Source organism: Colletotrichum costaricense (genome assembly GCF_030867565.1).
Source record: "Colletotrichum costaricense strain IMI 309622 chromosome Unknown Scaffold_10.1, whole genome shotgun sequence".
NCBI lineage: Eukaryota > Fungi > Ascomycota > Sordariomycetes > Glomerellales > Glomerellaceae > Colletotrichum > Colletotrichum costaricense.
The window spans coordinates 625536-650881 of NW_026848239.1; the positions used below are offsets into that span (position 1 = coordinate 625536).

Below are 25346 nucleotides of genomic sequence, written 5' to 3' on the forward strand. Positions count from 1 at the left end.
ATGCCTGGCTTTCGCCAGCTAACTTGCAGGATGACCAGCCAATCCAAACATTTGAGTACCTGGTCGATAAAACTCTCTACCGATATCGCAAAATCCTATCCTCTTGGCAGTTCAATTGTTCTCTCTTCCCACATCTCGACGATACCACGAGTCCACTTTTGGCCGCATCGGCGGGATTCACTGCGACCATCCATTGAAGTGCTGAGCTTGACGCTGCTCCTCAGGAGCTCGGTAAGAATTGCGCAATGGCGGGCAACTTCCGAGTGGGATTCAGCTTGAACGAGGGCTCACGAATCGTTATTTATCAACTCGCTATCCGTCGCCGAGCGAGTATGTCTCGAACTATTTCCAACTCTCAATCGTTCTCATCTTAGAGGTCTCTGGTCGATTGCCTCAAAGACTCTGCGACGATGGCATCTGCTCTGAAAGAGTCGGTCCCAAGAGATAAGTGGTGGGAGTGGAGATGGTTCTCGCCAGATGATACGAAGGAGGAGAGGCGTCTCATCACGAAGATTGACCTCCTCTTGGTACCTTACTCGGTCCTCGGTACGCTCTATCCTTCTCGCGTAGTCTCCCGGCTATCGGGCTAACGTTCAGCTCGAAAGGCTACTGGGTCAAATATGTCGATCAATCCAATTTGAACAATGCCTACGTCGCCGGTATGAAGGAGGATCTCGGGTTCTACGGAAACGAGCTTGTTCAGCTCCAAACGCTGTTCACTCTTGGATCAGTCTTGGGCCAGATCCCTTTCCTGTATGGATAATGCTCCCCGGATCTGCTGTTATACACTAACAGGAAACCAGTTTCATCATGACCTATGTCCCAATCCAATATCTCATCCCAATGTGCGACGTTCTGTGGGGGGTATTCACGCTTCTACAGTATCGCGTCCACTCTTACGCTGAACTGGCCGCTTACAGATTTATGGTCGGATGGTTCGAGGCCGCATTCTTCCCAGCAATGCATTACGTGTTTGGTACGCACTGAAGACTTGAATGATGTTCGGGCTCATCGCTGACTCTGAGAAAGGCTCATGGTATCGAGGCCACGAAATTGCTCGTCGCGGCGGTATCTTCTATACCGGTCTTGCTGCCGGCACATTGACAGCCGGTCTTATCCAGGCCGGCGCATCAAGCTCGCTTGAAGGAGTTCACGGTACGAACAATCACCGCCAAAACTCACTCTCATGATCCCCTCAATCGCTAACGGGAGAAAAATACCACAGGCATGGAAGGCTGGCGATGGATGTACATCATCTGTGCGCTTATCACCATCCCCGTCGGTATTTTCGGCTTCTTCGTAATCCCCGGTACCATAGACCAGCCCAACAGGTGGTGCGTCAACGACAAGGACATCGAGACCGCCCGCGAACGCCTCGAGAAACACGGCCACGTCTTGCACGGCAAGATGAAGTTTGGCCACATCAAGCGCACCCTGCTCGGCTTCCGCTTCTGGCTCGTCATCACGACTGACGTCCTCTTTTGGAACGCAGGCATCCACAAGAACACGGGCTCCTACCTGCTCTGGATCAAGAGTCTTGGGCGGTATAGCGCCGCACGCATCAATGAGCTGGGCACGATCTCTCCCGCGCTGGGAATCGCCTACACCCTCATCGCCTGCTTCGCTTCGGACATGTTCCTTGGTCCGGCCTGGTCGATCACGATTTGTTCGGTCCTCAACGCCATCGGTCTCATCTTCCTGACGATATGGACTGTTCCCGAGGGCGGTCTCTGGTTCGGATTCGCGACCATGTATTGGTCCAACGCTCTTTCTTCTGTGTTCCATGGATGGGTCAACAACCTGCTGCGAGACAGCCCCGAGGAACGGAGCTTCACTTTGGTTCTTATTAACTTGCTGTCGCAAAGCTCGACGGCATGGACGCCCTTGCTCACATTCCCGACAGTGGAGTCGCCGAGGTACAGGAAAGGCTTCTCGTTCTGTCTGGGATGCGCGATCGCGTTGATTGTGTTCACCTGGATCATGCACTACTATTTGAAAAGGGACAAGAAGCACGACACTGGGTCCACTGACGAGGAGACAAGCACCCGGTCCGAAGTTGGCGTGGCATCTTCAGTAGAATTGAAAGGAAAGAGCGACATGGACGCTAGGGAAGACGATCCGGCTGCTGTAAGGGTTAACGAGGAGACGGGCGATGACAAGATCACATCGATTTGACAACTATCTCATCATATTTGTCATACGGTATACGAACTTGGCCATCAATGTTATAGTTCTTTGGAAAACATGTATGTACTGAAATGAAAGCTAAGCTATGTACAGTCGCATCTTGGGCCTACTACATGCTACATGCCCCAGAGCGATAATGAATAAAAAAGAAACTTTGATCCTGCACCTTTCCTGGATCCTATCTCATCTTGACCTTGGATGACAGAAAGACAGCCAATCTCGATCGCCATCCCATGAGCACTTAGTAAACAGGGACCTTGAAGGCAGGGAAGGTGTAAGTCCAGCTGTCAATCGACTTAGCATCGTTGACGCAGTCAAAGTCGGAGCTGTTGCCGCGCCAGACGGGACGGGTAGGCCACTGGCAAAGCATCTGGGTCTCGCCAGCGTTGACGTTGGTGGACGAGGTGACGGTGGCGTTGAGGCGGCTGGGCTTGTTGCCGTTCTCCACCCAGTCGATCATGATGTTCATGTTGTTCTGGGGGTAAGGGCCGGGCTGGAGGCTGTTGGTGCCGCAGTGGCCGGCGCCGGGGACCAGGTAGAACTGGTACCAGTCCTCGAGGGACTTGATGGCCTCCTCATCCTTGGCATCGGGGTACATGACGGAGCGGACGGACTGCCAGTAGTGAACGGAGGAGGCAGCGGGGATGCTGGAGTCGGACTCGCCGTGGTAGTGGAGGAGCTTGCCGCCCGAGGACTGGAAGGGGGTCAGGTCGGGGAGGGTGGTCTGGAGGCTGTCGAGGTAGCGGATCATGCCGGTGTTCATCCACTCGACGAGAGTGTCGTAGGTGATGTTGTTCATGTCGGAGAGGTTGTCGAGGTCGAGGAGCTGGACGAACTTGGTGACGTATTCGCCGCCGGTGGAGGGGATGCTGAGCTCCCAGGTGTCGGTCTCGTTGTTGTAAACTGTAGCGGCGTCGCCAGGCTCGGAGCCGATTTGCCAGGACAGGTAGGCGCGCTGGCCCTGAGAGTTGAAGACACCATCGTAGATGGCCTGAGCGACGGCGACGGCCTGCTCGGTGACAGTGCCGTTCTGCTCGGGCTGGTAGCTGGTGGTGCTGCCCTGGGCCTGTCTCTTGTTGAAGCCAAAGCCGAGAGAGCTGCTGGTCTTTGCGGCGCAGTAGTAAGACTCGCCGATGGTGGACTTCAGGTCGAACTGGAGCTTGCAGAGGTCAGTACGGGAGATGACTCCGTCGACACGGCCGTCGAGGCCGTCGCAGGCGGCAATGGTAGAGTTAACAATCTTGGCCAGCTCGCAAGGGGGCGGGTAGTAGTCCTGGGTATGCTCGACGGCAGACGAGTAGACGTGGAGAACCTGCTGCTGGGCGAAGCGGAAGGCCGGGGCACCGGCGATGACACCGTCGTACTCCTCACCCCAGCGCTGGACCTGGCTCATACCCTCGCGGCCACCGTCAGAGCAGCCCTCGTAGTAGGTGTAGACCTTGTCGTCGGTGCCCATGCTGTAGAATCCCTTGGTGATGGCCTTGCCGACCTGGGTCATCTCGCCCAGGGCCTGGTACCCGAACATGTGGGTAGCATCCCAGTTGATGGAGCCGTTTCCGTAAAGGACGACCTCATCGTAGCTGTTGTTGAAGGCGTCGTAGCCGGCATCGGTGGCACCTCCGGCAGCGCCGTAAGAGATACCGCCAGTGGAGTCGGAGGAGAGGGAGAAACCGCCACCGCCAGCAACGTAGAAGCGGTTCTTGAAGACGTCGGGGCTCGGGAAGGCGTACTTGAGGTTGACGGTGTCGCCCTTGCCCGTGTGGGTATAGGCCACGGTGACGTTGCAGTATGTGAGAGGGGTGCTGCTGCCGCCCATCATACCACCGCCGCTGGTGGCATTGTAGACCGGGCTGGCAGTGACCGAAGAGGGGACCAGGTCGATGCCGAGAAGAGTGCCGTTGGAAGGCAGAGCGTTCTGCACATTCTCGACAGTACACACATCTGCCAGGGAAGATGTGCTGGCTCTGACCGCCAAAGCGCGGAGAGCCGCCTTGGAGTACTTAGACATATTAGAAGAATGTGAAGTTCAAGTCGGTGTGGAGGAAAGACAAGTGAGTGAATGGGAGAAGAGAGAGCGAATGATGGCGGTGATGCCTTCTAAAATCATCAACAACATCGTGCCCGGGCAGACATCTTTATAACAAGCTTGAAAACTGATCCCGATGCTGCGGTTCCCGAGTCCTCGGCGACGGCGTTGCCATAGTAGACGCGGCTCCACACGTGGTCCGTCTGTACGCCTCATAGCGCCGGGGCGCAGTGTACAGACGTGCGAGCCGTATTCTCGCATCGACCCCAGTTCGACCGTGGAGACCTACTTCTACAGGTTCAGTTTACGTCAGTTACTGCTAGCGTGAATGGAAGAGATGATGGTAGGGCTGATGGTCCGGACGAAACCTTGTTCGGGTGGGGATCCAACTCCCGACGCTTGGAGGGTTGTTTGCTGGTTCGTCCAATGATCCTTGGTACCCTGACCACCGGTATGCCGCGTCACACTGGTCCTGGACAATCTTTGAATGCAGTGTAGTCTGATTTGTGACGCGTCTTTCTACAAGACGTGGATGGAAACGTGTTGCGGCGTTGAGTCTAATTCGAATGCGGCTTGACGATTCACGAAAGACATTGAGCTCCCGGCCTGGCATCCGACTTCGAGAACGTGTCAATCAGAACAGTGTCTCAGTACCACGCCACTTTCTCGTTGGAGTTCTCGCTTTCAGTATGATTGAATCAAAATAGGGGAAGAATCTGCCACCCAGAACTCATTAGTGAAATCTATGGGCATTTCATAAGGGGTGCATTGGGAGCAGTGCAAGACACCCTCAGTGGCATGAGTGAACCCCAGGCTAAGATTCAGCACCGCCTGAACGTTTCTAGTCAATGTCATCCCAGCAAAGAGCATAAACATGTCTATGAAGGTCCCACAGCTCTATGCCCCCTGAACAAAGTTGATAAAAAAAGATCTAAAGTCCGCCGGGGAAAAAGTGACCACAAGCCACAGTAGTACACTTTCTTCGGTACAACCCCACAAAGCTTTTGGGTTTCTTGGAAAGGGGGCTAGGCAAAACCCACGAATGCTAGCTAAAATCTGCTCAGTGTGCTGAGCACACAGCCAACTCCCGTCACGGGACCGATTCGGCCAACGGGTTGTGGGTAGTGATGATGAATTTGTCTCTCCATCCAACGGCCGAGTGTAATTTCTTTCTCCAGCTTTCTTCACATTCTAGCCACTTCTTTCTTTTGGTGGCGGATGTTGCCGTGGGAGTAAAGAACGGGAGCACCGTTCTAGCGCTGTCTCTCGGAGGCCGTTGTGGGGGCGCCTCCAATCTACGGCCGGGATTTGAGCCGATGGTTCTAGTGGGGCTAACCCGAGCTAGGTTCGGCCAATCACGAATTTCAGCGGACCAGCTTCTTTGCTTGATCTGGCTGAGGAATACTAATCTGGCCGTCATTTACAGCCTACGAAACAGGCGAGTACTGCCCCGAATTAAGGTATAGGGCAAGGGAGATATGAAAAGGGAGGCCACTGGCCTATCAAAAGGCAAGACTGAGAACAACAGGTGGGCATGTGAGCTAGTTTACGCTTGACCTTTGCGCGGAATTTTTATCCTTTAATCTACCAGAAGAAGTAGTTCAAGACTAATCACTATTGTTCTGGAGTCTTTACATCCCACATCCCGATGCCATCGACTGAAGCTATCATTTGCTAAATGAAGAGCAAAGTATCGTGGCTGGAGCCGTTGGGAACCAGGAGATCTCGTCGTAGATCACACAACGCTCCTCCTACTACGACTTCAGCACAAGATGAATATCATACCTAGGTCTATATAGATAGGATAGAACTTAGGGAGGATCTAACGACTTGCCAACGAATGTTGCACTTATCAACAGGTCCATATCAGCAAATCCAGTCGAATTCCTCGAGAAATTTCACAAAGTAGGTCGCGAGTACACTCTGAGATTCTTTGATACTAAGACTGCCGATAAACTCGAATGACATATTGTAGAACCCTCATCCGAAAAGGCTTCTCGAGAACCCAATCATTGACCAACTCGGCCAATCCTTCACCGACAATATACGCGATAAAATCATGGTCGGCCTAGAAATTGTGCCCATCGTACCCGGTACCGTAGGATTCAGGAATGTGGTTGGTAATCTCCGGGTAGGGAGTGACCACGTCAGAATACTTCGGAACCTCCAATGGTCTGCTGGCATTGATGGTTACCTCGTTGGATACAACACAGATGAGGAGATTTTGAGTCTCTTCGGGTGATTTAGGCTCTCCAGTGGGAAGTGTAATCTTCCATCGGATGTTGGCCTTGAGGTAGTCGATCACATGGTCAGGTGTGAGACCGTCAACTTGTCCTGCCAAATAGCGCTCTACCAGAGCAATTGTCAGAGGGATTTGACCGGTGATTCTCTGGTTCTCTTCCTGGCCCTTCTTGCAGTTCGCGCAAGGAGTTTCTTCGTCCTGGCCAAAGGTGGCGAATGATCCAACGTGGGTGTGATCCTTCACGTACAGAAGTGGAGGGATATCTTCCGAGGGGTCGCCGAGGAAGACGTTGACAATGTAATTACCGTGCAGCTCAGCTTTGTCGGCCCTGATGTTAACAAGCCACTCGAGATATTTATCGTTGGCTGCCAAGATACGAAGATCACGACCCTGTGGAAGCTGAGGATTATCATCGGGAGAGGACTTCAGGTGGGTCTTCGCGCGGTCTCGAAGCACATTCAAAGTGTCGACGTCCGCTGGGTTGCTTCGCAAGATGTTGGCGAAGGAGGCCCGCTTCAAGTAGATTCGATCCACCTCATTGATGATAGCCTCCCTGGAGTTAAAGACGCTCCGAGTCTCTGGGTAGATGTAACCAAAATCTTTGGTGTTTTCCGTTCCGTTCGAAGTCCAAAACTCCTGCTTGCCATTTGCACCTATCGAGCGAGCGAATGGAGGTAAGGCGGTATCAGTGTCCTCATCCGATTTTTCTGGCCGGACTATGGTCGGAAAAACTGACTTCTGCGGCGTGACCCATTTTCCAGGGTTGCATACTTGCCAAATGGCGAATAGTCGATCGATGTTGGTGTGGTGAAGCCAGAATATGGGGTCAAAGGCAGCGAAAGCTGGGCTGCCCATGTACCCTCCTCCAATGTATCCGTGAACGGCATTGTGAACATCCTCAATGCTACCCCAATTGTTGAACGGATTATCATCAGAACCGAACTCGCCGTTGTTTGACACGGCTCCAAAGTCCGTGTACGCCTGGAGAAGGAACAGGACTCTCTCAGACACGTTCATACCCTTGATGCCGATGTCCTGTCTGGTGAATATGCGGATAGCTTCCGCTTTGGCTTTGGGATCGTCGATGTTACCAAACATTCGCAGCGTTTTCACATTTTTCTAGGAGAGTAAGCTAAAGCTTGGGGAGGTGATGCGTGGATCTTACTCGAAGGATTCGGACATAGTCGGGGTCATTCTTATCTCTCTGAGCTTTGGAGTATGCCCCAAATTCGTATGAACTTAGGGGATTGATCTCCTCGGGGTATTTATCAGGGTCTCCTTGCTGACTCTTAGGTCTCACCACGGTGTGTCTAGTTGCAGAGAGAGCTTCGTCTGGAAACAGTGGAAGTTCAGGTCGAGCCCAATCCCAGTACGGCATTCGGAATGATTTGGCGGCCTTGGCGTACTTCGTCTCTCCATCCTTTCCAAACTCTTTGGCAATGAAGTCAACGTGTTTGTAAAGCTCGGTCTGGAGTCTGAGTCTTAGCTTCGGCGATAGGTGTCACAATCTTCAGCTGTGCATGTTCTTACCTCAAAGAGAGCGAGATAGACACGATGCCACGTGAGGAACAAGATTGAACTGTGCGTACAGTATCCTCCATACCCTCGCTTGGGATCGAAGTTCTCTCCGACAAGGTTCCAATCTTGGTTTGGCCACTTCAGGGCAGGTCTCCCATGGATGCCTGGCGAGATGTGAACTCGAGCTCGAAAGTTCGGATCAATAGAAAGTGCTCACATACCAGCTATCTGGAAGTAGGAAAGCGGCTGATCCTCGGCGACGTTTTTGAACCGCTCAAGCCCCAAGAGGAACAGGGTGAATTGATCCGGTTGATGTTTGGCCATGTCACGCAACTCCAGTCGAACGGGCGGTTCCTCTTGAGATTGTAAGCATTCTAGATTACCAAGACTGGGTTAGAGGAAGGCGCACTTCCTTCGAAGCCATCTTGGATGCCTTTGATAATTACAGGGCCTTTGGTTCCGTCGGAAGACATGTTGTAAGATGGAGCAGATGCTTCAATAATGTAAGTAGATGAGGTGGATGTTTGTATGAAGGTTGAAAAGACAGGGAAATCGTGATGATCTGAACAGCTTGAGGACTGGATGCTTGGAAGGACTGGGAGAAGTGAACACAACCAGCTTTTATGTCAAAATTTGGATGATACTAACTTCATGATTCCTTTCCAAGTGGCAACTATGAGTACCTCAATAGTGTACGTTGGCAGATGTGGGATGCCGTTGATACTGGCTTCCAGCACGCCTCAGCCGTCTCTGTCTCACATTCGCCATCTCGGGTAGGCCCGTCGCGTGCATGATCAGCCTCCAGCCAGCCACTTTACTCCAGCTCTGGCTTTCATCACATCTCAACTCAAACATTGCCATGTGAAAGATCAAATCAGAGTGTCGAGGCTGAGCGGTGTGCCAAAGATGCATCATACTGCGTTCGAGGACTCGGCATGAGGAGTGGAAAGGCAATCATTCTGGAGACTGAGGGGGCTTGCTGCGCCTTCGAATACTTCAAGTCGCTTCATCTGTGCGAGATTCTTCATACTAGGTTGCGAAAGGTTTTGAAAGACATTCAGGAGTGGCTGGTTCGAATAACAGCGTCTGTTCCTCTAAAAGGAACGAGTTGATGGTGATAGAACATGCGGGGAAAGTATAAAAACAAGCAGTAATATGTGCAAAATAGTGACTGAGATGAATGCCTGAAGTAGACGCTCAGGCTTCGTATCCTCATACCTCATCACAGTCGCTGGTGAGAGCTTCAGCTCCAAGCTAGTCTCTTGGTCTCAGCCTCACTACACATCACACACCAAGACTCGAGACACATTTCCATCTTGGTGGAGCATAGCATTTGCCAAGCAGTACTGCATACTTGGACTTTGGCCCCTGTTCCAGACCATGAGCTGCTACGCGTTCATGGATGCGGCCGCAGGTCCATCGCGATATGTGATGTGTGATCGCCAGCAAGCCACAAGCAGCCACGGTTGATTCCTCCTACTTCAAGCCACATGCAATTCCGTCAAGCCCAAAGATCAGTCTGAGGCGGTGAACAGCAGGGTACTTGCAATGTAAGTCCTTATTGAAAATTCATCTTGTGAAGGCCTTCAGTTCAAAGCTAGTGAGAATCTTCGGAGGTAAGTATAATTGACTCTGCAAGGCTTCGGATGAGGTTCCTTAGTAAAACAGTCACAGTACGTAAAACTACCTTATTACAAACTCATGATGGTACGAGTAGATAAATCTGAGTCTGAGTGGCAAGTTGTCTGCGAGGCACGAGTGGATTCTGCTACTCCACATGCCGAAACTTGGCGGCGATAGGGAGGCGACATGCAGAGATTGCCATCACGTATTTCCCTCTAATGAAACTGATTCTCGACACAGGTACGACTATCAGAAGAAACAGACTGGGGTCAGGCCATTCAAGTACTCAGCTGCATGGAGGCGATGCCGTAGGCCCCCATCCCGTAAGGTAATCGACGGTGCTATCTCTCGAGTTCAGCCAAGCCTGAACACCACCTACGTCCATCACACTCGGCTATGACGATGGCCCCAACCTCCAGTCGACATCAGAATGCCCCTAAACATGATCTACTGAGGATGGATGGCATAGGTCTTAGATCAAAGAGTTACGACCCTTGACCCAGCCTGAGGAGGTCAAGCCGTATTCTTCGCCTTGGTACTCTCAACCTCTGCACTCTAAGCGGTACACCTCTTCCATCCAGCTTCAGAATCCAACACACCTCAGATGACCCGGCCTAGCCCATCTCAGCCCTCAGACCTCTACCATGGCAATGCCACGACAAGACGACCAGTGGTCCACTCAGCCACTACCTCAACCAACCAAAGCTATCTCTCATCGCCGGCGGGAATATGGTCCTACACAGATTCCAGGGCACAAGAAAACCCCTCATGACAGTCCGTCTTGCGCGAGATGACGGAAGGTTGCCCCTTCTCCTGGAAACTTCCTCACCATAATGCGACAGATCACCGTCCTACACATGATCCTCTACTTACTGGGTGAATCCATCCTACGACTAGACGGCCCTCGAGGAGTGTCTCGCCAGCCCCGAGCGCGTCGGAGAGGCTAAGAGTTGGCGGATGTAAGCGTTCCTAGAGCCCTGCTGCGCGAGAACCGCTTCATCGAGCCCAAATCAATCGTGAACGGTGAAATAATGGTGTTGCTGTAGACCTCAGGTATGAGCGAGCCGGTGAAAACGTCTATCGAAGGTCTATGTTGGTCATGACTGATCGCGCTGCCAAAGCAGCATGAAGTCTAGTACTCTGGATGAGCGGGTCATTCAGTGGTAAAGCTTCATTAAAACGGCATTCACTAATGAACAGGGACCTGACGGAAACAATTTTTTGTCATGAAAAGAAGAAACAACGTCCATCTCAGGCCGACTTCGCCCTCGAGACATCATTCCTATCATTCTTTTTTGTTCGTGCTAATTCTCATCTATCTACACATGACTCTTTCAATCTTTCCTTTCGCATCTCTTCATGCTCATGCCGCTTACGACATATCCTGCATCAGCATCCCCCGCCATTTCTTCATGATTCCCGACCCCCGAACATTGGGATCCAATACGTACACGACATTCCACCTAGCATTCATTACAGCAAAAAGCATTTCCTCAGCTCTCATCTCATTTCGTCTCGTTAGGACGCAAAAAACGCAAAAACCCATGTGATATCTCTGAAGAACAAAAAACATTTAATGAATCCCCAAACTTACCTCCTTGCAACTTTTTTCGCAATAGGAGATGAAGGAGAATGCAAGCAAAACGTCGACCAATAAAACGCCTCAAAAAAGCTGCAAGTCAACTCGTGACAGTCGTCAAGGAATAGCAGAAGGAAGGCCATCGCTGTGTCTATGAAGCAAAAGCAAGAGTGCAAGAAGCAAGCGCCAACAATCGGCACCGATGGTGATTGAGTGAGGATCAACGCTTGAACACACTGCTGAGCTTGCTTCCGCCGACGCTGCTTCCAACACTACTCGACACGCTGCTCATCTTCTCGCTGACCTTTTCGCCGAATCCGCCCATCCACTTGGGCACCTTGAGACTCATGCGCACCTGGCCGTCGACAATCATGCTGATGACGTTGAGAACAGCAAACGTGGTAGAGCCGATGGCGCGGAAGAGAGCCAGAATCGCCACAGACCAGAGAATGAAGGCAAGGTAGTAGTTTTCACCAATGCCGCGTTCGCTATACGCCTCAGACACGGCCATGGCGAGAATGGCGTTGCAGATAAGCCACGAGAGCACCATGTAGGTACGCACGCTCTTATAGTAGTCTTCCTGCAGCTGCGCCTCGGAGATGGGCGAGGGGGGAACCTCGACGCGATCACGGAGGTTGCGAAGCGCCTCGTCGTAGCCAGAATCGATATCAAGCTGCTCGGATGGCATTTCAAGCTCGACACTGTTGCCCTTTCCAATAGCGCCACCCAGATCAGTCTTCATAACGTTGTCTCCCTTGGTACCCCAGGTAACGTCGTGCGTGTTGCAGAAGGCGTATACTTGCAGAGTGCAGATGTACGCAGGCAGAAGCATGAAGTACTGAGCCGCACTAGTGAACAAGTGCCAGGGATCCAGGTACAAGAAGGACATGACGAAGTACAAGCCGATAGTCGAGAGAATCGAGACAATGAAGTTGGTAAAGACGTTTTCGCCCATGTGAATCTCCGGATTGTCCTTCTCCTTTAGCTGACGGATGACGATGTAGAAGGTGGCAAATGTCGTGTAGATCATGATGATACAATACACGACGATACTGAAGAGGTACAGTTTCTTTGCTCCTTGCGGTCGATTACCGAGCGATAGGATGAATTGCGCACATATGAGCAAGACACAAGTGTATCGTAGGACCGTGAAGATGTATTGACCAATGCTGTGACCGAAGGGATCTACCAGGGGATCGCCTAGACCGCCTGCGACGAAGTAGAAGGTCAGGTAGAAGTTTGCCAGGGAGAAGTAGGTGAAGATGAGCTGCAGGAACTGGTAGATAAATTCAATGTGAAGGAGGATCTTGCGAGTGATGGTGTGATCAGTGTACCAAATCTGCTTGAAGTGAACGAGAGAGTACACAGCAGCGAAGAAGGCACCATTCAGCCAACGACGTCTCTGCGAGATGAACTCAGGAACAGTATCTGTAGACTATGTCAGTAATTGTAAGCTATGATGAGAGCAGATCTCTTACCTGGCACATCGGTTTCACCGTGACATCCCTTCACGTATTTCAAAACCCAGCTTTCACCACGCTTGGCGACAAGCTCCCAGCAGAGGATACGATCCTCGGCGAGGTACATGTTTGCCGTGAACACGTCTGCATGCTGACCGTGCAGCGTCTCTCCCTTGAAGTACTGACTGAGAGGACCATGGCCCGTCTCGTCGTTCTGCAGAGCGTGGTATCGGTAGGCACTGAGTGCACCGGGCAAGACGGTAATGTACCCGAAGATGGATTCAAGAGGCTTGTCGAGAATGTTGGACATCTTGTACTCAAAGTTCTGAGAAGCGACAAGGGGGTTCAGGAGGTTCACTCCAAACTTGCCCTTCATGGCCTTGATCTCTCCGCAAGCACCGGCAACGTTGGAGTCGTTGTCAAAAGCCTTCCAGAGGTGGTACAAAGATGTACCGCCGGGTCTGGTACCAACATCGAGCAAGATGCACACGTTGGGGTTCAGAGCCTTGCCGAAAGCATTGAAGAACCAACGGTGTGAGTTGAGCTTCCTCTGGTTCTTCTCCTTCAGACAGAAGATCAACTGGCAGGGCACGATACCCTTTTCGGCACCCTTGAACTTGAGATCGGAATCGAGCGAGACTTGTGTTGTGTACTCGTAGACGTGGGCCTGCACTGCCTTCTGGTTGACGTAGTTCTTGGCGATGCCGTGCTGGTAGACACCCATTGCCGCCAATGCGTCGAGCGTGCGAGGATGGATCTTTTCTCTGCCGTCGGACACAATGCAGACAACAATCTTTTGCCAACCATTATCACCCCATGTGCGCGATTTAGAACGAGCGCAGAAGTGAGAGATGTTCTTCATGACGGCGTACATGGTTCTCGTGAAGCCAAACTCGTCCTCGTTGTACATGGTGACACAGATGAACAATTCCGTTTCGCGAGCAGTTTTGCCAATTGACTGGCGAAGCTTGTATCCGCGTTCGACAAAGTCATCGGGGTCGCAGGTGACGGCTGTATATCTCATGTGGGTGAACTCGACCTCGTCGCGGCGAGGCAAGAAACTGTAAAGAATCGTAGGAATTTTGCACTCCAAGACCAGCTCTCCGTTGATAAGCTGGACCTCCTTTCTCGACATCTGCGGTGCGCGAACACCTCGGCGCTCTTGCATTCCATCCGGAGCCGGGCCGTAATGCTCTACTTTCTCATTGATGTCGGTCTCTGCATCTTCCTCGCTCAGCGTAACCTGGTCGTGGGACATGTACGATTCTCTCATCGGCTGGCTCTCACTGATGTCGGTCTCGGGTCCGAATACGTCGTCGTTATCGTGGAGAGGGATCGATACTGTGGCGTCATCGGCAAAAGCGGCAGAGTTACGGTTCGCACCAGTCGAGAACAACGGCGCAGGCGGAAGCGGTCGTCGGGGGCTACCACCATATCTTGAAGACGGAGTTCCCGGTCTGGGGCTGCCATTGAGGTCTGATGGCTCATAAATGCCCGAGGCCGGAGGTCTTGTAAAGTCCGACGAGAGGCGGGAAGGGCTATATGTCCTTGTTGGTGAATGACGTCCTGATTGGTACTCGTACGGGTAGTCGTCCTGATACTCCTGCTCGTAGGTGCGCTCGTACTCGCGGGCGTAATCGCGGCCTTGGAAGGGAACGTAGGTTGAGTCGGGCGGCGGCATGCTCGGGGGGTCTCGAATGGACGCGGAGCGGTCGGACAAGATGGACGACGCATAGGATCGTCTGCTGGATCGGGGCCTGTTGGTTTCCTCATGTGAGCTTGTGCTTGCGTTATTGGTAGAATCATCTGACAATGGAGGAACGGGACAAATGGAGGACTGGTGTAGTTGACTCTTCCGCAGCGAAGGGCCCTCTGGTATGGTGGGGAGACTGTCCCGAATTTGCGACTCTCTGATGGAGTTGGGCCTGGTCCTTTTCTGCAACTTTACAGTAGAAGACCGCACCGGTATTCGAGAGGTACGCTGAGCGTCTGCAAAGTCGACAACGCCCACGCCACTTAAGCGCGGTGTGTATACGGGTGCTGGGGACAAGGGTGAAGTTGGATTTCCTTCCTCCTGCTGCCTCAATGCGTCGAGGTGGTCCGGCGTAGAGATCACCGGGCCTGCAGCGTCCGACTTCTTCCTGCGCAGCGATAGAGGGCGTGGGAAGAGGCTGGGCGACGACTCGGGTGTCTTGTGAACCTGTCGAAGACGAGGAATGGAAGAAGCGGAAACAGGAGTAGTAGCAGCAGTAGAAAAAGGAGCACAATGAAAAGGTCGCGATGCGCTCTTGGCGCCGCTGACTGGTGTCGAAGCCGAAGTCGACTGCTGGGGCGCGGTGGGAGTTACGTACGGTGCTCTGTCCATGATGGGCTCCTCGACTGAAGTCAGTAATCGAATGGCGGCGGGATTGTTGGAGCGTCCCGTGGGAGTGTCGTCGTCGCGGTCGTCGTAGGGTGGGAGGCTGTAGTCGGGCGGTCGCGAGGGGGTATTTGGGTCCATGATGAGATGTTGTTTGCGCCGCCGGTTACCGGGACGAAACGGTTAGAGGAATGCTGTACTGGATTGTTGTTCAAGGGCCGGGTCTCGTAAGGGTGTTCTTTGTTTGCAACGGGCCGGCGCCACGATGGGATTGTGTGGGCGAGGGATTGACGTAGCTCAGGTCGGCCTCGTGGCGTCAATTCGGGTCCTTGAGTGTCTCGACGACTGGAATGAGGGTCCAAGACGTAGGTGTGAGGGTGTAAGTGTCGAAACTCGACAAAGGGTAGCGCCGTTGGAAATTCTCAATGGGAATCCCAAACGGCAAGGTTGGTGATGGTGGTAGTGGTTATGCTAAAGACTAGCTTTTTGGTAAAGTGGGATGGATCTCGAGAGATGATATGAGAGGGAGCAATGTGCGAGAGAGCAGTAGCAGCAAGGGAGGTAAAGCATCTGGGCAAAGCTGCGGGAAGGAGGGTCAAGTGTTGGGGAGGCTGGGGGGAGTCAGAAAAAAACGTGGATGGGCAATCACTCTGCGCCTGTAACCTGCGCCATTCTCTTTCTCACCTCTCGGGTACGCAGCACCTTAGCGTCTCTTTCGCTCCCAGCGCATCCGCGAGTGTGTTGAGGGGCAACAGGGCGGATCGGAGACTTGGATCGCGTTGACGGGGCAACGGGACACGACTGCAGGGGATTCGTGTGGTGTCCCGCCTGCGAAAAGCGGGCCGGCGAGGTACAGCGCAGGGGGGCTGAGCCTGTTCGTGGGACCTCGTAGCGGTTAGCACCTTCTTAGCGCCCCCGGGGCCCGCTGGCCGTTCCTGAACCTGTCGCCCAAAATGGATTGATTACCTCACCTTAGGTAAGGTACAAAGTACCGTGGGTCGTCACTCACCTGCACATGGACCTCATCACTCCGCCAAATCTGTCAACTCTTGCACCCATGGCCACAGCACGATCTTTGCGCCAAACGGTAATGGCAATGTAGCAAGGTAGCTTTGACAGGCCCACGGTGGAGGAGGGCTTGGATGATTTGCTTTTGGTATTCAACGTCTATCTTTTCCACATGCGGCTCTTTCTACGGATACACTTTGGTACCCAACGTCTGAGATATCTATCCCACATGGATGATGTGCAGCTCACCTCTGGGGTAAACAATCACCTACCTACTTCTATATCCACCAAAAGTCTATTCGCTTCTCTTGCCCTCGTTCTCTCAGTCCTGTTGTCCTTTGGGACCAACTTGTTCTCCTTCATGTGAACTGCCACGAAAAAACATTGGGTCCAGAGGTATCACACACCCCAAAGAGCCCTCCACCGCTTCTCATCCGTCCTCAAAGGCCCATCAAACCGCCCAAACCGCGCCGGCAACCCTTCGTTGGCCTCGGGCAAACAAATCCACTCTCGCACACAATCCGGCACTTCCTCCTTGATGTGACTGATACAGATCAACGCTTGCCTCTCACTCAACCCCCTGACCCGCACTTGGCCTGCCTTGGCTACCTCACTGTCCACGATGCGCTCCCCGCTATACGTCTTCTCTTCTCCTTTAGCGAGGAAGAGCATACACTTGTCTCTGACAGCATCGTCCATTCCGCTAAATGCCTCGTCGAGCACCACCACGTCGGCATTCTTGATCACAGCGCGCAGGAGCAACGCGATGCGCTGGGCGCTGAAGGAGAGACCGCCAAAGAGGTAGTTATCCGACCAAGAGACGTCACCTCCGTCATCCGTGACAGAAGACGATGGAGCCTTTTGATATCCCGGGTTCAACTCCGGCGTGAACCACCGCAACGTCGCCTCAACCTTTCCCCGTGCCTCATCATCCAATACAGGAATACCCTTGAACGTATCCGCCCAGGCATTCTCCAACACCTGTCGAACAGTCAAGCCGCGGGGCATGTGCTGGTGCACCTCGGGACTCGAGTGCCCTATCCGTGACTGTATATCCCAGAACGTGACAGGCCGCTGCCCAGACCCGGGCTCGGGTAGCCTGCTCCGGCCAAACAGCTTGATGGGGAGGGAGTATGTCTGCGGGTGATCGGAGCACAAGAGAGACACAACGGTCGTCTTGCCAGACCCGTTCGGCCCAAAGACGCCCCATCGCTCCCCTCGCCGGACAGTCCAGATCAGCCCGTCCTTGGGCCCGGACGGCGTCTCCTGAGACCAGTTGCCCAGCGCGATCTTGTTCCCGTACCGCACCTGACACCCGTCCATCTCAATCAGCGGTTCACCCACAGCCGTCTCCCCAGCAGTCGAGGACGACGCCTCAGCAGCAGAAGAAGAAGCAGACTCGACAGCATGCGAATCCTTCTCTCCAGCCGAGAAGAGCCCATCCCCCTCCACCCCCCTCGCAGTCAAAACCTTTCCCATCTCCACAAGCGAATGCACAGGCAACCTCTCATCCTCCTTCAACCCACCCTTCCACACGCCCCTCACATACGTCCTCAACCCCTCCAACACCTCCTCCTTAGGCCCCATCGACCCAACCTGACAGTCCCCACGCAAATACAACAAATGCGTAATCCAGTCGGGCAACGCATCCTGCGGCCGAGCACTCAGCACCAGCCTCGGACTCGCCCGCTCCGCAATCCCCTCCAACACGGGACTCAACCCGGCCACGGTCGGGGGATCAAGCCCCATGAACGGCTCATCCAGCAGCAGCACCTCCGGCGTGGCCAACAGCGCCCTCGCGATGCGCGCGCGCCGTCCTTGGCCGTTACTCAGGAACGCGACGGGGAGATCCAGCAGCGGCTCCAGCCTCAGGTCCTTCACGACCCTCTCCACGAGCTCCGGCGGCATTAGGTTCTCCTCCCCCGGTAAGGTATCGAGCGGATTCAGCTCCGTGTTGCCGAGCAAGTAATCCCGCAGCGAGAAATCCGTATTCTCCCTCCTCGACTCGTACCGCGCGGCGAGGTACGCACTGGTAGTATGCCCGCCGCCCAACCCGCCGTCACCGTCGAAGCCGACATATTGTATCGCCCTATTGGCACTCCGCAGGCGTGGCGAGACGGCCTCGGTGGAAAGGTACGGGTACGTTCGCGCCGTGGGCGGGATCGCGAGGTGCTGGCCGCGGAGGACCTGCAGCAGCGTCGTCTTGCCCGAGAGCGAGGGGCCGACGATGCACCAGTGGTTCTTGTTCTTGTCGGCGGCGGTGGCGGAGGACAGCTCGAGGTTCAGGTCTGTGAAGAGGGGCGGGTTCGGGTGCGTGGTGTGCGTGTTAGGGTGGCGCCGGTAAAAGGAGCCGTTGGCGATCCTTAGGATCGGGGGAGAACGATTCGGTATCCTCATTGTGATTGTACGAGTGTGTATGTGTGCCTGCTTCAATGGGAGAGATTGAGCGAATCACTGTCTGAGCGAGTGGAATCAACGCCAATTGACCACCGTTACCCTTAATATCGCGTCGTTGGGATAGTCGTGGGATGACTTTCACATTGTGACTCTTCCTTCTCCTCGAAAAACGAAAAATCCGGGGCAGCTTTCCCCGGACTTTTGGGTACAAGTACGTAAAACCAGCTGCGATCTCGGTGTCGAAGCTCGGCCGTCATCGCCCCACCCGTAATGTGGATCCGTGTCCGGGGAGCGGAAAGAAAATACCGACAGGGATCAGGTACGCTAAGGATTGAGGTTACCGCGTCTGCATTTCAGCCTGGAAGTCACGTGCAATCCATCTCGCTGAGGTAATGGCGGGACCGACTGGCACGACTGGGTAGCAGCAGCCAGCAGGCACGCCGGAGAGCTCCAGGCACATCAACGCAGCGCAAGCTCCCATAATCGTCACCCAGCCCGTTCAGCTCCATCTCAATCAACACGATCCCCCAAACGAAACCTCTCCTCCCAACAACCACAGTCCACCCCGAAGAACCTTCAAGATGTCGGTATGTCGTCTCCCACCTCCAATCCACCTTCCCTCCGTCACGGAACCCCCTCCCAAACTAACATCGTCCCCCTCCAGATGCGAATCGTCCCCGCCGCAAACCAACCCACAACCTTCGCCGCAGGCGCCAACGCCCCCTCGGCACCGGGCGTCCACGACACCCTCCGCGCCGGCGTAGGCCAGTCCGCCTACGACGCCAAAGAAAACGTCGCCGCCTCCGCCCACCCTCTCGAGTCCCGCCTTAAGAACTGGGAGGCCACCCAGGAAGGCATGCGCATGGAGACGCTCCGCCGCACCTTTGGCCTCGCCGAACCCATCCGCCGCCAGATGGAGCTCAAGATTACGCAAAACGGCGAGTGGCGGCCCCTCGCCCTCGGCGGACAAAAGGCCTCCGTCCACGAGGAGATCCTCCGCGGCAAGGACTCCAGCGTCACGTGGGAGGACGTCTACTCCGGCGAGGAGAGCGTGGGCATCGTTGGTATGCACGACGAGATGGAGAGGAAGCTCAAGATTTGAGAGTGATAGAGAGAAAGCTTGAGAGATATGACGGGGTTGGAATGACCGAGAGCGGACCTGGGCTCCTGGATCAGAGGGATGCGACAGGAGGACCAGGGTTGGAATTGTATTACTACGATATGCGTCATGACCTCAGGACGGCGCGGCAAAGGAAATGTCAAGGCCATAGAAGGAATTCACCGAAGCGTCCAGGTTCAACGGAAAGATGGAATAGAATGCGTTCTACTATCCTATGGACAACACCCATAGACGGGGCGTGGAGAAGAATCAACCAGAACAAATACACAAAGCTATGATACGCCGTTGTACTCCGAATGTCCCCTTATTGTCTTCGCTCTTTGTAATACGCTCGATGGATGTCGGGGTGGCCTCCATGGAGAGAGACACGCGAGACATGAGAAAAGATAAAAGACCCATCGCAACACCGTTACCGAAGGCCTCACCAGGCCGACTAGCCCATCCGTTCTGGGCACTTCTGGAATTGCATGCATTGTCGAAACCATGACCCCGGCTAGGCCCCTGCCTCTTTGTATCGTGTACCGTACTATGCAGAGCACTCAAGCCAGATTGACCCAATGGAGTCTTTTCTCGCCTGCTCTTCTTCCATGCATGTCATTCTCCCCACTAGAAAGGAATGGCTCTTGTTCGGCGGGGGCGAGATGTTAAAGGAAAGGAGTGATGATCGCAGAAGAAAAGGGCCCAGATCTTGGGACCGCTCGATCATAAGATAACACAGCATCCACCGCCACCTTCTCGGTTGCGGCCGCCGCCAGAGGTTGACTTATTGCCTCCCTTAGGTTCTTCTTCCTCAACGATATCGGCTGGCCGGACGGTCATGTGTACAACGTTGGCTGCCTCAGCACTGAAGTGGTATTCTGGAACAAGGTTAGATGAATCAAGGGAAACGTAGATATCAGGGAAAACCTACGTTTCAATTGGTCCTTATCGTCCAGCAGCTTTCCGAAATGAATCAAACGTATACTGCTGGGGCTCGCAGGCTTGGCATCCCATTCTTCACGCCACTCCCTGAGGATGAGTTCCTTCAAGGTATAAACACTGATGGTGAAGGGGTCCTTCTTTCCGGCCTCGGTCAATCCAGGAACATTGACGTTTCTCTTTGTCAAGTACTTTTCGTCCAATTTGTAAGGGTGTCTTGCACCAGTAGTGAGCAACAGGGTGATGTTGCAGACTGGGCCATCTGCTGGAGAGTTGGTGACGGGCTGGACGTCATCGACAGAGGGACCGATGGCCATGGAGTCATCCTGAGTCTTGGTCGCTGGCGACGAAAGCGAGTCCTTCTCCTTTCCTTTGGTTGACGGCTCGATTGAATCGTCGGCATCGCCCACGGCCGACGTGCTGGCTTCAGGCTGTGTTGATGCCGCATCGCCGGGTGTCTTGCTTGATGAAGTAGTCTTCGGCCTCGTTGTGTCTGCTGCGGCGGCGTCGGCTTCCGTCGACGAGGATTGAGGGAGGGTCTTCATTGGAATGGTATCCTTTGGCGCCGCCGAAGAGTCCTTGGGTGATTGGCCGACGGTCGTGTTGGCGTCGGCGGGTTTGGTATCGGCCATTGCGGATCACAGGCAAGAGCAACGGCAGCGTCGAGCCTCGAGGAGCGCGGGCTCGTGGTGATTGAGATTGGAACCGAATCGGATACAGTGGCTCAATGCATGCGGCAGTCTGCGAAAAAGTTGAGGATATTTCGACGAGTGGGATCTCAGTGTTTCGCGGAAGAGAATCGGGGGGATGAATTGCAGTCTTCGGGTGAGACGGTCAGACGCAGAGGCACAGCGACGCAGAGACGCCAGTCGGGATGGTACCAGTTGGCGTGGGTAGCAAGGCCGGTGTTGTGGCAGTTGCCAGGATTTGGGGGGGTCGTTCAGGATGTTGGACGGGAACGCTGAAGGCGGAAGCGGGTGGTAAAGGCGGGTGATCAGTGCATCCAAAGCGTGGGCGTTCGACCAGTCCAAGTTCAAGCCCAACCAGCGAGGTGGGAAAAAGGAAGGATAAAATGGAGACCCGGGGCCGAGAGTTGGAGAAGGAGACGTGGGAGAGAGGACCTGACGGGAATGTCGAATGGGGAGATGGCTTGGCGGAACTTGGAAGGCGTGGCTCGTGGGCCGTGGGCCGTGGGCGTTGTCTCTCTTTTCCACCTGCACTCCAGTCTCCAGTCTCCAGTCTCCAGTTTCCAGTGCTGGGCTCGGCTGGGCAGGCTGGGGACGCTGCTTTGCTGAGGCCGGGCGAGTGGACTGGCTGACTGACTATACTACCACACTACCTAGTAATCCAGACTAGGCAAGGTAGGTAGGTTGAGTGGACGGGCTGGGCTGGATGGCTCGGCAATGATTCCGTTCCAACTTCCAAGTTGTGCTGGAGGCGAAAGAGTCGCGGAATTTGCCAGGTACGTGTGCGAACAGATCTTCTCTGTCGTCGGTAGGGAAGATCATGTGAGTTTGCTGCTGGTAGATGATTGTATCCGTTCCCGAGTATCGGTAAGGTATGGTTACCTAAGGAAGGTCGGTCGGTAGGGGAGAGCGGTGCTTCGCTGCCGAAGCGGCGTTTGGTCGTCTCGTGTCTCGATGGTTACCCTCACGCTCTTCCAGGCAGGAATGTACCTCTAGGAACAGTACGTGAGTACCTACCTTACGGTAAGGTAATCGAGGTGGGCACGTATGTAGACAAGACTAGACAGGGTGGTGCTATGACGATGTACCCGGCAATCACGTCGTCTCCCGTCGAATTTCCGAGCGGTCGGTATTAGTCGAGTTGTGCGGGCTGTTTCGTCTATCAGGCCCTCCTTGACAAAGCTGCTACGGCGGAGGCGGCGGCGATGGCGATAGACACGGCGGCGGCGGATATCGGCAGCAAAGGGCGAAGCCGATCAAGGGTCGAGGATGTTGTGGAGGGTGTCACAAGCTTGCTCTCTTTTATCTTCTTCTTGGTCACCAAGTTCCAGCTGCTGTCCTGGTCGTCATCCTTGATGTTTGATGTTGCTTCTCGGTCGTGGGTTAGCTGCTTAGAAAAACAGAGAGTAGGACCGATCCGAAGTACCTATTTCAAATCGAGACTGGCTGGCGAGCAGAATCAACAATCGGGCATTCGAGATGTTGGCCGGAGTTGCAACCGCCGCGACTGAATAGTTTGTGGGAACGGGGTGGTTGCTGTAGTTTCCCTCGGTGTTCCTCAGTTAAGGTACTCTCGCGGCCCTATGCCTCTTGTTGCAAGTTTGACTGATTCCTTCTTTCTCATTCCCTGACAACGATACTTGTCGCGAAGTACAGTCCGTCTAGTGGAAAGCAATGCGAGTACCTGAGATTGTCGGGAAGGCGCACCTCAGACTTAAAGAGAAGGGGCAACCATGACGTTGGAAGAGGAAAGAACCACTTTCTCCAGGTCTTCCTTCCCGTCTCCTTTCCCAATCTGGAGTCCCTCAAGTTCCTCAATTCCAGTGTTTCCCCAATGCTTCCTCCTCCATTCATCTATTTTGCACTTGCACCATTATTCGCCATCTCATCGCATGCTCCTCGAAATCAAAGTATCCGAGTGCGCACCAATTGATAAAACATCGATTCATACAAATACCATTCCGAGTATCTTCACGCCTGCTGGACTCGGCCAAGGCTAGTGCATTCGCTAACTTGACCGCGGCCTCCACGGGTGCCCTCCCCCGCCGTCACCGCTCCAGAAGACAGGACGCTATTATTTCGCAATGTGACACATTCCCAACCGCACGCACCGTTCGCATTCCTTCCGTCTCCAGATCTGGGCGTCTCGCGGGGGAAACGGGAACGGGAGCGAGGGAATGGAAAGGATCAAATGGCACACGCGCCGTAACAGAGCAGAGGAAACGCACCCAGACGCTGCCTGTCAAATTTCCAACCGTCAGTGCCATTGCCACTAATCTAGACCAACCAACTAATTACCTACAACCATCTTTCAGTTCGCCTGCAGTCAGCCGCATCATCAGTCGGTCGAGGCTGTGTCAGTTCCGATACGTACCCACCGATGGTGCCCTCACCGGTTCAGTTCCCCTTCCTCGCAGGGACAGGCTAGTCTGCGGTCCCCGCCACGGCGCCCCTTCTCTGGGCATCTGAAATCCCCTCATTTTCCTCAACTCAAGCGCGATATAGAAAGATAGACGTGCAATGTTTCAGCAGCACCCCATACGCGTGTGGGAAACAGATTCGTCTAGGGGTACGGCAGGCAACAAAAAACAAAAAGCGGCTGGATTGGTTACGACCTCGCAGCATTACAAGACGTACGGTTGGCTTCGTCACCGCTTTGTGTTTTTCGCACTCTCAGCCTCCCAGGACCATCAGATTAGTGTGTGAGGGTGTTATGTTGATGTTTCTGAAGATGGGATAAGACTGTCAGGAACCCGAAACTCTCCTCAGGCTTATTTCGCCTGTCGCCCCATGGCCTTATTTGACACCAATGCAACACGCAGGCACGAGGGAAACCAATGTAGTGCACGAACATACTCAAAACCCAAAGAGTCTACAGGGGAAGCATTCGAAGGCTAGCGACGCAGAGCACGAGCTTTCCATGCTTTGGCCTGTTGTCTTTCAAGCCGGTGCTCTGCAACGTCCAGACGAAGTGCGAGATCCTCGTTACAGATCTGCTAGGGCGAGGAGAACCACCTATGCCAGGTTCACATGTTCACTGGGCGGGACACAGGCCCTGGGCAGATCTGATGGCCGTAACACGGGTAGAAGAGTAATCGTTTACTCATAGGACTGCCGCATCCAGACTCCCCAAGCTTTTCGGACCAGATCGTGTGTGTTGTCGTCGGGCGCCCAGATCCATCCACGGCTCCAGCGGAAAAGATGCCCGGGGTTCCCAACCAATCCCTTTGAGGATGGGGGACTGTCGACAATGGCCAGCCATGGCCCACCGAGAGTAGTCCGAGTCTCCTGCTCCTTTGGGTTACTGTTGACGTCTTCTTAACACCATTGTCCAGATCCTTCATCGGGGGAACCGGGAACGGTGTAGTGCCCCAGTGCACGAGTTACGATTGAAGCGAATGTTTCTCGTTCTGACTCTCGTACCGACGACTTGGAAAATAGAAAATGCGAAGAAGACGACGTGGAAAAAGCAATATCTGAAATCCATCATTGGTGGGCGACACAATCTTCGAACCGGGATCCACGATCTCTGTCCGGACAGAAATCGCGGGGTGACGGGAGAAACAATGGAGACTCCACTCGCTTGCGCCGGTCCGTCCAAAATCCAGACACCAACATACAGCCCCAATGGACCGGCATTGCGCCCAAGTCTTAGTTGACCTGCCCGACTTGTCGACCATATCGTCGCAAACAACAGCAGAAGCTGATACCAAGTTACCGACCTTGCCGACTTTGCCTTACCTAAGGTACTGACGGGAATCAAGACCACGGCACCAATCCAAAGCCGGAGCCGGACTTGTGTGCTCCGCCACGCTCTGAGGGTCCTGATGACTGCTCTCCTTTCACATTTACGAAAAGAACTACAGCTTGCCTGCATTTCTGTAGGTAGTACGGTCCAGTAGCCTATCCCATCGGCCCCTTAGAACTGTAGATTCCTCCTAAAACTCAAGGTTCCGGCCGGACCCCTTAGACCTCCCGTCGAGGCCCGCCGCTAAACAAACATCTGTCGTGCGCCCGCATTGCACGACTTGGTCTCGTCTTTGTCTGAACTCTCCAATGGCTTTTTAAGACAAATACTCATCACATCTCAAGCCTGTAGGTTCTGGCATCTGCTCGCGCATGCATCGAAGAAGGTATGAAATAGGGGAGATGACGAAAGAAGAATCTATTTTCTCCGCAGCTTCTTCTTTGGATTCCATGTTGTGTCCTTTCCTACTCTATAG

The 25346-nt window shown here is 53.9% G+C and overlaps 8 protein-coding genes across 8 annotated transcripts; 2 read left to right on the plus strand and 6 right to left on the minus strand.

Moving 5' to 3' along the window:
• Positions 1 to 410: 410 nt before the first annotated feature.
• Positions 411 to 2175, plus strand: CCOS01_09808 (major facilitator superfamily transporter; the record flags this gene model as incomplete). The annotated part of the gene is made up of 5 exons (XM_060457965.1): positions 411 to 546; positions 606 to 753; positions 804 to 976; positions 1030 to 1155; positions 1226 to 2175. The coding sequence occupies 5 exons, from the start codon at positions 411 to 413 to the stop codon at positions 2173 to 2175; spliced, it is 1533 nt and encodes a 510-aa protein (XP_060311130.1).
• Positions 2176 to 2428: 253 nt separating this feature from the next.
• On the minus strand, positions 2429 to 4195 carry CCOS01_09809 (tannase; the record flags this gene model as incomplete). The annotated part of the gene is made up of 1 exon (XM_060457966.1): positions 2429 to 4195. The coding sequence occupies one exon, from the start codon at positions 4193 to 4195 to the stop codon at positions 2429 to 2431; it is 1767 nt and encodes a 588-aa protein (XP_060311131.1).
• A 2086-nt stretch (positions 4196 to 6281) lies between these two features.
• On the minus strand, positions 6282 to 8446 carry CCOS01_09810 (uncharacterized protein; the record flags this gene model as incomplete). The annotated part of the gene is made up of 5 exons (XM_060457967.1): positions 6282 to 7574; positions 7621 to 7923; positions 7986 to 8137; positions 8195 to 8329; positions 8383 to 8446. The coding sequence occupies 5 exons, from the start codon at positions 8444 to 8446 to the stop codon at positions 6282 to 6284; spliced, it is 1947 nt and encodes a 648-aa protein (XP_060311132.1).
• A 2949-nt stretch (positions 8447 to 11395) lies between these two features.
• Positions 11396 to 15135, minus strand: CCOS01_09811 (chitin synthase; the record flags this gene model as incomplete). Its single annotated transcript, XM_060457968.1, has 2 exons — positions 11396 to 12603; positions 12654 to 15135. 2 exons carry the CDS (start codon positions 15133 to 15135, stop codon positions 11396 to 11398), a joined length of 3690 nt encoding a protein of 1229 aa, XP_060311133.1.
• A 1266-nt stretch (positions 15136 to 16401) lies between these two features.
• Positions 16402 to 18399, minus strand: CCOS01_09812 (ABC transporter; the record flags this gene model as incomplete). Its single annotated transcript, XM_060457969.1, has 1 exon — positions 16402 to 18399. The coding sequence occupies one exon, from the start codon at positions 18397 to 18399 to the stop codon at positions 16402 to 16404; it is 1998 nt and encodes a 665-aa protein (XP_060311134.1).
• A 581-nt stretch (positions 18400 to 18980) lies between these two features.
• On the plus strand, positions 18981 to 19501 carry CCOS01_09813 (proteasome maturation factor UMP1; the record flags this gene model as incomplete). Its single annotated transcript, XM_060457970.1, has 2 exons — positions 18981 to 18986; positions 19064 to 19501. 2 exons carry the CDS (start codon positions 18981 to 18983, stop codon positions 19499 to 19501), a joined length of 444 nt encoding a protein of 147 aa, XP_060311135.1.
• Positions 19502 to 20221: 720 nt separating this feature from the next.
• Positions 20222 to 21069, minus strand: CCOS01_09814 (uncharacterized protein; the record flags this gene model as incomplete). Its single annotated transcript, XM_060457971.1, has 2 exons — positions 20222 to 20376; positions 20430 to 21069. 2 exons carry the CDS (start codon positions 21067 to 21069, stop codon positions 20222 to 20224), a joined length of 795 nt encoding a protein of 264 aa, XP_060311136.1.
• Positions 21070 to 24609: 3540 nt separating this feature from the next.
• On the minus strand, positions 24610 to 24762 carry CCOS01_09815 (uncharacterized protein; the record flags this gene model as incomplete). The annotated part of the gene is made up of 1 exon (XM_060457972.1): positions 24610 to 24762. One exon carries the CDS (start codon positions 24760 to 24762, stop codon positions 24610 to 24612), a length of 153 nt encoding a protein of 50 aa, XP_060311137.1.
• Positions 24763 to 25346: the final 584 nt, after the last annotated feature.